Genomic DNA, 12,774 nt, shown 5'->3' with positions numbered 1-12,774 from the left:
GTAGTTCATGTCTATAATTCTAGCTACTTGGGAGGCTAAGGCAAATGAATTGAAACTTGGGGGCCACCCTGAGCAAATTATCCTCTGTCTCAAGATAAAGTTTAAGCCAGTATGGGGCACAGTGGTGCACATCTGTAATCCCAACAACTAGGGAGGCTGAGACAGAAGGATCATAAGTTCAAAGCCAGCTTCAGCAACCTAGCGAGGCTCTGAGCAACTCAGTGAGACCCTGTCTCTAAATAAAATATAAAAAGGGCTGGGGATGTGGCTCAGTGGTTAAGTACTCTGGGTTCAATCCTCGGTATGAAAAATAATAATAATAATAATACAAATAATAATCAACACTGGAGAGGATATGGATAAAAAGGAACACTTTGACACTGATGTAGGATTGTAAATCAGTACAACCACTATGCACATCAGTATGGAGGTTCCTCAAAAGACTAGGCATGGAATCACATGACCCAGCTATACCACTCCTCTGTATCTATCCTGAATAACTGAAGTCATCCTACTACCGTGATATATGTATACCCAAGTTTATAACAGCACAAGTCACAATAGCCAAATTATGGAACCAGCCAAGGTATCCAACAATGGATGAACGGATAAAGAAAATGTGGCATATATACACAATGGAGTTTTATTCAGCCATAAAGAAAAACAAAATTATATCATTTGCAGGAAAATAGATGGAACGAGAGATCATTCTATTAAGCAATATAATTCAAATGCAGAAGGTCAAGGGTTGTACTCTCAAATTCAGTAGCTAGAAAGGAAAAAGGAAAGAAAGGTGTATGAGGGGAGGGGGATTTCTCATGAAAATCAAAGGGAGATCAGTAGAGCAAAGGGACCAAGAGGTGGGAGGTGCGGAGGGAGCGGGGAAGTGCTGGGGAGCAACAATGGCCTAATCCTGTTAGATTGTGTGCATGTATGAATATGTAACAACAAACCCCACCATTATGTACAACTACAAGGCACCAATAAAAAATATGAAAAAAAGATTTAAAGAAGTGGGTGTTGGGAATGTATCTCAGAGATACAGCACTTGCCTGGTATGTGAGGCCCTGGGATTAATACCCAGTCCTACACACACACAAAAATTTTTTAACAAAATTTGCACTTAGGCTCTGCAAGGAAGGTGGCCACTAAAGTGTTCAAGAGGAACTTAGGACCTCTTCATTTCAGTGTGTCACCACTTGCCTGTTTTTAGACTCCAACAATAACACCAGAAGGAAAAGCACAAATGTTTTCAGTTCCATTTCTGGAGAATTTCAACGGGTGTCTGAGATGCCACAAATCTCTCTCTCCTCTTAAAACTTACCCAGACACTAAACAGAGCAGCCCAAGAAGGCAAAGTGCTCAGCCTGAAGTTCTACTGAAAAACTCGCATGTGCCTGATAAGTAAGGCTAAAACTCAGTGACAACGAGTGCTTTTACAGGAGTCAGTGAACAGAGTTTGAGGACGGTGAACAGAAGACTGAACTTCAGCCTATTTATGAAGATCCTGAAAGAGCTCCCAATTCCAGGCCTGCCTCTCCTTCCATGCTCTTGCTACAGAAAATATGGTCCCTGGGGAGAACGCTGTGGGCAAAAGAAAGGGGTATGGGAGGCCCCCAGTACACAGCTTTTACTGGGAAGAAGAGTGGAAGAAGATGAGGAAAGTTTTTCAAGAAGCTGTGCAAGATAGTTGTGGTGCTGGCCGGGGCTACACAGTAAGGAAGATAACCCAGCTGAGCTGTGATAGTACATTATTTAAGCTGCAGCTAAATAATAGATCTTTCCATAACTTCTATTTTTTTTTTTTTTTTTTTTTACTGGTTCTTTTTCATTATACATGACAGTAGAGTCCATTCTGATATAATTATACAAGCATGAACTATTTCTTATTCTAATTAGAACCCCAGTCTTGTGTTGAATGCCATCATTTCTTGAGCTAAACAACTATCAGCCACTTTGGGATTCCCAGTTTGTCTTTTTTTTTTTTTTTTTTTTTTTTTTTTTTTTTTTAATGCCTTTCAGAAAGAATTCATTGGATCTCTTTTTTAAAGAAAAAAAAATTAAATGGAAACAAACATAAAAAAATAGTTGGAATGAGGAAGCACTCTAAGAACCAACAGAAAATTTTCAGAATCTTCTCTAGGCTTTACACTAAGCACTCAGAACACTCAGAATCTTAAGCACCACAAAAGAATATAGAGACCATCACCAACTGGGCCTGGTGGTGCACACTTGTAATTCCAGCAACTGGGGAGGCTGAGGCCGGCAACTTAGCGAGGCTCTAAGCAACTTCGTGAGACCCTGTCTCAAAATAAAAAATAAAAAGGACTAGAGATGTGGCTAGTGGTTAAGCACCCCTGAGTTCAAACCCCTGTGCCTAAATACATTAAATTAAAAATAGAAAGAACTGGGGACGTGGTTTAGTCGTTGGGTACCCCTGGTTCAATCCCCAGTATCCAAAAATAAAATAAAGTAAAATAATCAATCATCAAATATAAGAAAGAAACTGAAGACTAGAGTTTAAGCAGAGACCTTGCTAAAGTCACCCAGCTAAGTAATGGTGTGGCTGATACTGTTTCTATACCATTACAAAAATGTTCTCTTAGTAAACATTTTTGGTGGGAATTTTGCTCACAAACTATCATCTACTCACTAAATAAATGTAAAGAATTCATTCTTCTAAACTCTCAATTAGTCTTTGATCTATACTAGTTCATGCTACAAACTTTCCCAAATCAAGTCAATGTCCTTAAGCACTTAGTGGATCTGTTTGGGCTCTGACAGCCTCTGGGCTTACCGAGATGACTCAGACCTGGGAGGGGCTCACCACTAATGGGAAGTGACTGGTGGCATGAAGCAGACTTGATAAGGGCTAGAATAAACACTGGCAGGTGCACACTAACCAATCCCAGGCAAGAAAGCAACTGACTCCTCCTGACTGGAGAAGGGTAAGGGAGGAAGTAGGTTCCTGAAACTCAGCTCACCAGGAAGTTCCTTCTCCATGATTCATTCTTTTCAAAACCAGATATGCTAGTTTTGCTCATTCATTCCCTCAAATAATTTTTATTCTGCTTTGCAGCTATATTTAGAAACAGTCTTGCAAGGTTTGAAAGAAGGGCAGTTGCCTGGAACCACACATTATTGACTTCTCCTTTTCCCAGGTGAAACTCCACCCACCCAGGTTCTCAGGTACTCAGCTATCCATGTAAGGTAAAAAGTCAGACACTCAACCTGTCGAACCCAGCAGCACTTCCTTTAATAATTTGATAATGGATGGCTCTCAGCAAGTGGAAACAAATAGCTACATCTGGAACATTATTTCCTCCTGGGAAGAACAATGCTCCTAAGAGGCCTATGTCCTGGAATGGTTCACTAATTCCTACTGATGACTAGAAAGCATTATTTTCTCTGTTTACCTTCAACTCCAGGGACAAATTTAAAATATCTGCAATGTTCTTCAATTCCATCCAGGCTTTTCTGTACCATAATGGTAAAAATATAAATGATTTTTAATCATTATTTATTACCAATAATTCTCTCCCACAATGGATTACAAACATTCCCTCCAAAGGCCTCTGACTTGTCACTAACTCATAAATTTAGTCACATAGGAATATAGGGTGTCCACAAAATGAAGTATATAAAATTAAAATTTTCACAGTTGTTGCCATTTTTACCCCCATGAACATAATGCATATATTTTGAATGGTTGATTAAAGTCTACAATTGAAATAATAATTACCATATTAACTAATTCTGAAGTCTATATTCACATACACATATGGGTAAAATTTAGAAAACATTATATTCGAGGATATAATGACATAAGACCTTGGCCATGATTAATGGTATGATTTGAAATATTCTGGTCAGTCAGTCCAGCTTCCAAAACCACAAATATTTTATTCACAGGGCTAGGAGTGTAGTTCAGTTGTAAGGCCTGAGCTTAGCACACTTCCAGCACTGGTTTTAACCCAGCATTGCCCCCACCAAAATAAGGAAATTTATTCACAAAGGCTGTACCAGGACTATTTTACCATTGCTACCATCAATACTGCCCCCACCCAATACAGTATAGGAGGAGAGACACCTAAGTAGAAACCATATCCATGGTTTCATATTGTAATTAGGCTAAATGTTCTTCTGGAAGTTAAAATAAACATTTATGATTACACAAAATATGTTCTGTGGCCAGCAGGTCTGTAATACACAATGGCATGCAAGTGTTGAGAAAAGCTGCATTGTGTTTTTAAGGTTAAACATCTGATAAAGCTTTAACCATTCCCCAGAAGCACTAAACAAATACCTGTACTGATTTAAAATGACTCAAGCTGAGTGTGTTTTCACACACCTGTAATCCCAGCAGCTCCAGAGACTAAGGTAGGAGGACCAACAGTTCAAAGCCAGCCTCAGCAACTTAGCAAGACCCTAAGCAACTTAGCAAGACCCTAAGCAACTTAGCAAGACCCTGTCTCAAATAAAATATAAAAAAAGGCTGGAGCTGGGGATATAGCTCAGTTGGTAGAGTGCTTGCCTTGCAAGCACAAGGCCCTGGGTTCAATCCCCAGCACCGCAAAAAAAAAAAAAAAAAAAAAAAAAAGGCTGGGGACGTTGCTCAGTGGTAAGTGCTCCTAGGTCCCATCCCAGGTACCAAAATAAATAAATACATACATACATACATAAAATAACTCAAGTACAAGTTAGCAGCTGAAGGCTCAGAATTTCTCATAAATGGCATGTGCACACCATTAGAGATTTTGGTGATTAAAATAGTGTTTTCTTGTTTTATGCAGCTAATATCAGTGCATCTCACCTGGCTTTTTTTTTTTTTTTAGTTCCAATACAAATCATTTTCTACCTTAGGATTTTCAGTTCTAGAACAATCTTTGCTAAAAGCCTCTTTTACAGATCAACATTAGCTCCATCAAAAAATAAAAACTAAATAGGGGACGGTGGTGAACACCTATAATCCCAGCTACTCAGGAAACAGGAGGATTACGGGTTCAAGGTCAGCCTGGGCAATTTTAGCAAGACCCTGTCTCAAAATAAAAAATAAAAAAGGATTAGGGATATAGCTCAGTGGTACAGCACCCCTGGGTTTAATTCCCAGCATCCCAAAAAGCAAACGAAAACTGGCTGGGTATGTCGCTTGGTAGTAAAGCACTTGCCTAGCATGTACAGAAAAAAAAATTAAAAATAAAAGAAATAAAAAGTCATGAAATTAGCACACTTTTTAATATACACCTGCTTAAGACCAAGTCTATCACATTCAAATTTCCTGGCTTTTCTGGACCATTATGTCTGACCTTTCTGAAGGTGTGGTCAAGGTATATTTAGAGTTCTCCAGAACTAAACACTGATCACAGACTTCAGAATTAATTAATATGGTAATTATTATTTCAATAATATTATTAATATCTTTATATTACCCAAATCGCAGCTGTCAAACATCATCTTCACAATTTTGTTTTAAGCTTTGCACCACTCATCCCTACAGTTTATAGTAGTTCTTAAAACAAACTCACTGTTTTACTTAATTCTTATTTTTAGCTCATTCTAAGCAACCCAGGAATCTAGCCATAAAATAAATAGGTTTGGTGGCTGGCTTCATGTTTTCACTCCTGACATACAATATTCATGCCTAAGAATTGAAAAATGGAATATGTCCCCACAGTACCACCTGTAAGCCTGTGTGTACCAGATTTCAGAAAACACTGCTTAGAGGACAGCAAAAAAGGCAGAGAAAATGCTTAACTAAATGGTCAAGTATTTGGGGGCGTTGAGAGTCTTTAGTCTCTCTTCTGAGTTCACAGGTTATCCATGATGATGAGGCTTAGGTGTATTGGCCAGGAGGATGGAGACACAAGTACCTTTAAAAAACAAAATAGGGGGCTACAGACAGGGCTCAGTAACACAGTGCAACAGTTCCTATGCAACAAGGAGTTTGAGGCCCTACGTTCAGTGCTGGGGAGCACTGCAAAAACAAACAGTCCCCCTTATCGGCTACCATTCATTGCCCAAGCCCATGAAGGCCCTCCAGGGCTCTAGCAGTCATTGTGCATCTCTTAATCAAGTAAAAAAATTGGAAGCAGACACTTTCCAACTCAAAACTCTGCCTTTCACCCAGCAATGCAGGCAGCCTACATGCTCAAGTGTCTTCTTTCCAAGGTACCATGTAAAACTGGAACTAGCCATAGTGATATTAGACAATGGGACTGTGTGCCTGAAAACTTCTTTCCACTGCTATTATATAGTCTGATTTAAAAGTTTAATGGTGGAGCTGGGGTTGTGGCTCAGTGGTAGAGCGCTTGCCTGGCACATGTGAGGCACTGGGTTCGATCCTCCGCAACACATAAAAATAAATAAATAAAATAAAGGAATTGTGTCCATCTACAACTAAAAACATTAAAAAGTTTAATGGCAATGCCACCTTAGACCCCTATAAATGTGCTAGCTATATGGGTTTCTGCTAAAAACATGTCATCACAAAAATTCCTGTGGGAGTGCAATGGGCCCTAGTGGGTTTTTTTTTTTTTTTTTTTTTTTTTTTTTTTTTTTTTTTTTTTTTAGTAACAGCATACCATTTGCATACTCATACATTTACATAGAGTAATGATGTTTGATTCATTACGTTATTTTTTTCCTTCCCCCCCACCCCTCCCACCTCTCTTTTCCCTCTATACAGTCCCTCCTTCCTCCATTCTTGCCCCCCTCCCACCCCCCCATTATGGGCCCTAGTGTTTTTAACCTTTAAAAAGTTCATGCAAATATTTCTGTGTTTAGCCCACAAAATGGGGGTTAAATCTGATCTCTGAGTCTGTTTCTGGCCTTGATCCTTGGATTTAAGATTGACAGACTAACTCAGTAAATTCTCAGGATAATTCTACTTTGCTCTACCCATGTCTGCATGGGTGCAATCACATCCTCAGACATTACCATACTCCAAACCACCTTAGCCTCCCAACACCAAAGTTGGCTGGTTCAAGGCCATCCTGGCCAGCAGTTTTTGGATCGCTACTGCTTTCAACCAATGATGCATCTTACTGGGAGTCAGTTCTCAGTCTAGATAAATTAATCTATCGCCATAACTGCTTAATGGGATTTGTTTTCAGCATCAGGAAAGAAATTCCCTAATGGCTGGCTTATATTCTTGGTAAAAGTATGTTGAAAGTTTGGTGATTACTAACCCTACCTAACTCTTCACTGTGTACCACCCATGTCTCATGCCACTCCCCAACCAAATCTGCATGGACTTTTCGAACTACAGAACTACTACTGTAGGCATGACTAACGTGCATACGAAAGTACACAAATTAGGCCCCACCTAATTTCAGGATATCTGTCTTCTAAAAAGACAGCCTTCTAAGGAGAGAAATCCTTGCTAAGCTCAAAAGCTAATGGTGGGGATTTCATTGGCTCCCTTGCATTCAGATATCTTCAAAAAGTTCTCACACTCATACTGAAGATAAATGACTGGCTGTGACCTTCCATCAATGTGCAAGAAACTAGATCAAAAGTTAAATAAATATACGCAGAAGTCACTACAAATGGAATTCCCCAGAGGGTGATGTAAAAATTCATTTTGGTCTTAAGCCTATGTATTCCTCAAAAATAGTAATATTTACTAGTAAGGGATGGGGTGGAATGTTCACTGGAAAACTATCTGGTTCACTTGTTTGTTGGGAAAGTCAAGCCATTAGAAATCTCTATGACTATCCCTCCCAAAGTTCTGTTACTGGCAATCAAAGCCTTTCAAAACAGTGTGAAACCCCTTCTTCCCTCCCCCTCTTTGGCAACTACACCTGTACTTCTAGATCTCATCTCCCTTATCAACCCAAAACCCTGCACTTAACACCCCACACTTAAAAGTTTTTAGCACCTGTTTTAGTTCCTATGACTGGCTACCCTTTACTTAGCACCCACTCTGTGCCAACACACTCTGCGTCATTTCGTTCAGTCCTTACTCAGCCTGAGGTGGAAGCATTACTAACTCCATTTTCTACAGTGGCTTACATTGGGAGGTGTCTGTTCCAATGCCCTTTCCTCCCAGTAAGAATCCCTGAAGGGCGTGTACAGAGGACAATCCCACCACCCTTTGTTGTATTTCTGACCTGCAGAGTATGCATCTGTGTCTTACATAGTCCCTCCCTCAGCCTCAGGAATCCTACCAGAGAGAGAGAGAGATCAGAGTCTAACACAGCCTAAAATGTTCAGGTCCACAGACCTTGAAGGCAAAAATAAAGTCTTATTCAACTTTGTATCGCTTTACAATAACCAGCAGTAAGCAGATACTCATTAAGAATTAGCAGAATGGTATTGAAAAAGTTGTTGCAGTTGGCTGGGAACATAACTCAAAAGTGTACTGGAAGCTGGGTGCATTTGTGCCCACCTGTAATCTTAGTTACTATGGAGACAGAGGCAGGAGGATTCCAAGATCAAGGCCAATCTGGGCAACTTAGGGAGGCCTTGTCTCAGAATAAAAGATAAAAAGGAACTGGGGATGTAGCTCAGTGGTGGAGTACCTCTGAATTCAATTCCCAGTACCAGAAACAAAACAAAACAAAACAAAAAAAGTTGCAGCAGCATTTCCCCTTCATCAATCTTTGCCAGTAGCTCTGAAAAGTTTTAAGAAACATCTCAAAAGCCACCTTTGCCTTGGTAAAGCACACTCCCCTTCTCCCATCTCCCCCAGAAAAGGGACCACAGCACCATGTCCATATTTGTAAATGGAGCTCATCGGACTCTTCATATGCATGCATTCCCAACAAACCTATGTGGTACAGGCATGTGCCTCTGATCCACTTTATATTCACCACACTAGCATGGAGCTGCGCATGAAAACTTACTAAATAAGCTAATGTCATTCTTAGGCAGTACATTAATGACACAACTACAAATGCAATTATTACTACTAATTTCTCACTTTAAACTCTCTCCTTCCCAGGTGTACTTGATGTACATTACCTACTACAGTCTATCCCACGAATAACTTGGACAATGGTGGACCTGTTCTCCCTAAGGGACTGTCAGCACCCCAAGCACAGACCACCTAGAGAGCTGAAGAAAAGAACCTCTCTCCTCCCACTGGGATTCCCTGGCTGAGGGAAGGAGTGTGCAGTGTAGTTTCTACGAGGGAATGACTCTCTGCTGGGAACTTCAGGGAAACCACAACCATTATTACTCAGACAGCTGCCAGGGAAGCAGCTCTGCCTGAGATCTGAAGCTAAAATAGGGGTGGGAGGCTGTATTCCATTACTAAGCCCTGGAGTATTCACTCTCAAGTTCGTCCACATTTCAAGAATGTTAAATCTCGTAGTTGAAATCCCTGATTATTTATAACTTAAACTGTGTGAAAGCAAAAAGTTTACAAACGAAGACGTAAAGAAACTGGTGACAGGTAAGATAATACAAGAGTACAAAGTATTCATCACTCCCTTGTTGTGTCTTCTTCCAAAACCCCATCTTCATTTCCTACTGAAAATAATTTTGCTTGTAATGCAGAGGTAGCTGGTTAAAAAGGAAAATGGGGAGTTCGGTCCCTAGCGAGTTGTCAGTTCCTCTCATGTACCCATACTTGCAACTTTGCATTAAGTACAGTGTGCCTTGAAACAGAGCAGGAAACACAGGAAAAGAGTAGGAGACAACAGGCGCAGCAGAAACCCAGAACACTGGGTTCAAGACATTTCCTCTAGCTGCGACTCGATCTCAAACACAAGTGACTCTAGAGAGTAAAGAAAAGGATCCTGGGTCCCTGGAGGTCACGAGTCACAACTCGGTTCGGCAAAATCTACCCTTCCCTGCGCTCCACGTCCGCGTGGGAGAATTCCAGCTTTCTCCAGAGAAACCTTGAGTAGAGCCCACCACGCGCTCCCCTGCTCCCGCTTCCGACCCGCCTCCCGACTGCGCAGCGCAAGAGAACTTACACGCAGCCAACCTGACAGCTCCCGCCGGGGTGGAAACCCGCGGTCTCCTCGCACCGGCATCTCGGCGCAGGTCCAGCGTGGGCACAGTTCTGGGTCCCGCTTCTCCTCCTGGCCGCGGGTCAGTTCCCGGACCTGTAGTCCCGGCCGCCTCGGTGCAGAACGCGGGGACCCACCCCTTTGTCCCTCCTCCCGCGGCAGCGGCGACGGCCCGCCCCTAGCCAGAGCGCTACGCCTTTGCGCCTGCTGCTGGCCCGGGAAACCCTCAAATGGGCCGCTACCACCTTCGCGCCGGGGAGGGGGACTGTTCTCCTACGCAGCAGTCTCCGAGGCCCCAGCGGCAGACCTTGTTACTCATAATTCCTGGTCGGGGACGGGAGGACCCGCAGAGGCGGCTAAGAGTCCCGAGGCCTGAGCATCCCGCCGCAGCCCCGCCTGCACCCCCTCTGGGCTGGCCCGATGGTTCGCTCCGCGGCGTGCACTGGAGCCGGCAGGTCCGGTCAGAGCGCGCGCGCCCGGGAAGCGCTACAAGTTTGGCGTGATTGGGAAGAGTCTGTGGCGCTGCCCTGTGGGTCCGCAGGTTTTCCCCTGTCCCCCGGTAATGTTGCAAAGAACACTTTTTGGAGAGGATTGGCCTCCCAAAGGCAGCGCTTCAGTTCTATTCGGAAGGGAAGAGATGGAAAACCCCTAAAGTTTTCCATCTTGTCTGCAGGCCTGCCTGGCCAGTAACACATAGTAGGTCTTGTACCCCAAATTTGTCAGCTCAACAACTACTTACCCAAATTTTGAGGGTATATGAGACTCACATTAAATATTAAAACAGGACTCTTTGGAACAATGTACTCCAGGTTACCGCTTTGGCACATCGCCAACAACTCGAATAAAGAGATTGAAATCTCTCCCCCGTGGTCATCAGCTTATAAAATACTACAGTAGTAGGTCACAAAGCTTTATCCATCAGGATTCCTCGAATTCAACCCGGTATATTTATTCGTTTCAGAGTCCCCTATGTACAAAGGATTATGCAATTTAGATAAGTCTTTATTTTAGGAGCATATAAATTATTTGGAGAATCAAAACTACACTGGTTAAATATATATAATCGTGTATGTGTGTGAGTGTGTATAAAATTTGGGGTTTGAAATCTAAAGAAACAAGTTGGAAATATATTGCCCATACTGCTCTTCCCTTAAACAGGAAAGCAAAATATGATCTAAACTCACAAGTAGAAGGTAAAAGGTAAAAATGTTTGGTCGGATCCCCCGCTCCCTGACGAGATCCAGATGCTGGGTTCCCTCTCCGAAAAGTTGCTTCACTTCCTGTCTAATCAAAACAAGTTTGGCAGAAAAACAAGTCCAGCAGATGCCTCTCTGAAAGTGTTAGGCTTCTGGCATCCAGCAATTTTTTGGAGTAGCTAAGTGCACACCTTTGGATAAATTGCACCATGAGTAACATTTCCCACTTTACCTCAGACTCCCTACTGAGACATTTTGGTTGTATTCCTGATGTGAGATGTTACCACTCATGATCTAAGCACCTTTTTTTTTTTTTTAATGTTTCCCAAATTAGGTGGTGCTGACTTACTAGAATAATGATAGCACTTGTGAACTGGTCACACCTTAGTGATGTGAGTTTATACCACTGGCATTTAAAACGGCAGACAAGATCCAGAATGTAGCAATTACATCTGCAGAATGAGTCCCTTTTTCTCTCTAGAGTTGGATTGTCCATTAGGATGAGCACCTGCCACCAACCAGTATTTACATTTCAGTTAAAATTAACTAAAATTAAAGGAAATGAAAAAAATTCAACCTCTGAGTCACATCAATCATACTTCAAGTGCTCAATAGCCCATGTGGGGTGGGGATGTAACTCAGTGGTAGAGCACTTGCCTCACATGCTCAAGGCCCTGGGTTTGATCCCCAGCACTGCAAAAAAAAAAAAAAAAAAAAAAAAAAAAAAAAAATCAATAGCCACAATGTGACCAATGGCTACATATTAGACAGTGCAGATACAGAATATTTCCATCACCACAGATAATACTACTCCAAATGATGACATAGTTATATGCTAGAATACCATTCTTCTGGTACATCTCATGACAGTAAGCATTCAAAAAAACATTGTTGGAAAACTCATTGGAATTGAAAACACTAGTTTTGCTGTTGGCATATGAATCTATGCAGCTCTTTGGAAAAGCAATTTATTAGTTCATGGTAGTGCAATGTGGGATTACACACTTTAAAACCCACTCCTGTAATTTGTTTATCCAAAGAACTTCTATCCAACAAGTACCTATGAGCACTACTGTCAACCTCCTGCCTCAGGGAGTCTATTGCACTAGACAATCAGCAAGTGAGTAAGTGCTGGCACTACTGGTAGGTTCAAGGTGGTCTAAAGGCTCTTGGGAGGTGCTCCTCGCCCCTACCAAGATGGGAAGATGGGGTTTAGGAAAGACTTTCCAGGGACAGGGTTGCTTATACATTCTAAATGAGTTTGTGAGATAATAATGGATACAGCTCTCCAAGTGAGAGCAATAAACAACACATGGAGAAGTGAGGAATGAAGATGGCGACTTTCCTTGAGGTGCCAGGAGGTTGCTCAGGCAAGCAGAGGCTGTGTTCCCATCAAAGTGGGATTCGATTGGCATTTTATACCAAGTTCTCTGTCAGCTTCTTGGGGATTTGACAGTTGGGAGTGATGGGTGTCAGTAAGAATACTGATCAACTGCATTTTTGTGGGAATGCACATTACAGATGACGTGGCTCTGAGGTTAGGAAGCAATAGACAAAAGGGAGCCAGTCAGATTCAAGAAAAACTAAGGAAGTGGATCAGCAGGCTGGATGCCTGCCTG

At 41.9% G+C, this 12,774-nt stretch overlaps 1 protein-coding gene across 3 annotated transcripts in view; it reads right to left on the bottom strand.

Annotated features, from left to right (window-relative positions):
• Tjp2 (tight junction protein 2) overlaps window positions 1-12,774 on the bottom strand; it is a 138,934-nt gene that overhangs the window by 78,672 nt on the left and 47,488 nt on the right. Inside the window, exon 1 of one of the 3 annotated variants that reach the window (XM_047524529.1) lies at window positions 9,924-10,101. The exons of 1 other annotated variant lie outside the window; for it this stretch is intronic. In XM_047524529.1, coding sequence (XP_047380485.1) covers window positions 9,924-9,983 — 60 coding nt within the window. In that variant the 5' untranslated portion in view covers window positions 9,984-10,101. Of the gene's footprint in view, window positions 1-9,923; window positions 10,102-12,774 lie in introns of those variants that run through there. One more of the 3 variants, XM_047524527.1, reaches the window with a different exon arrangement.

This window comes from Sciurus carolinensis, chromosome 14 (genome assembly GCF_902686445.1).
Source record: "Sciurus carolinensis chromosome 14, mSciCar1.2, whole genome shotgun sequence".
Lineage (NCBI taxonomy): Eukaryota > Metazoa > Chordata > Mammalia > Rodentia > Sciuridae > Sciurus > Sciurus carolinensis.
Note: the sequence above shows the minus strand (reverse complement) of the source record. Positions and strands in the feature narration are given on the sequence as shown.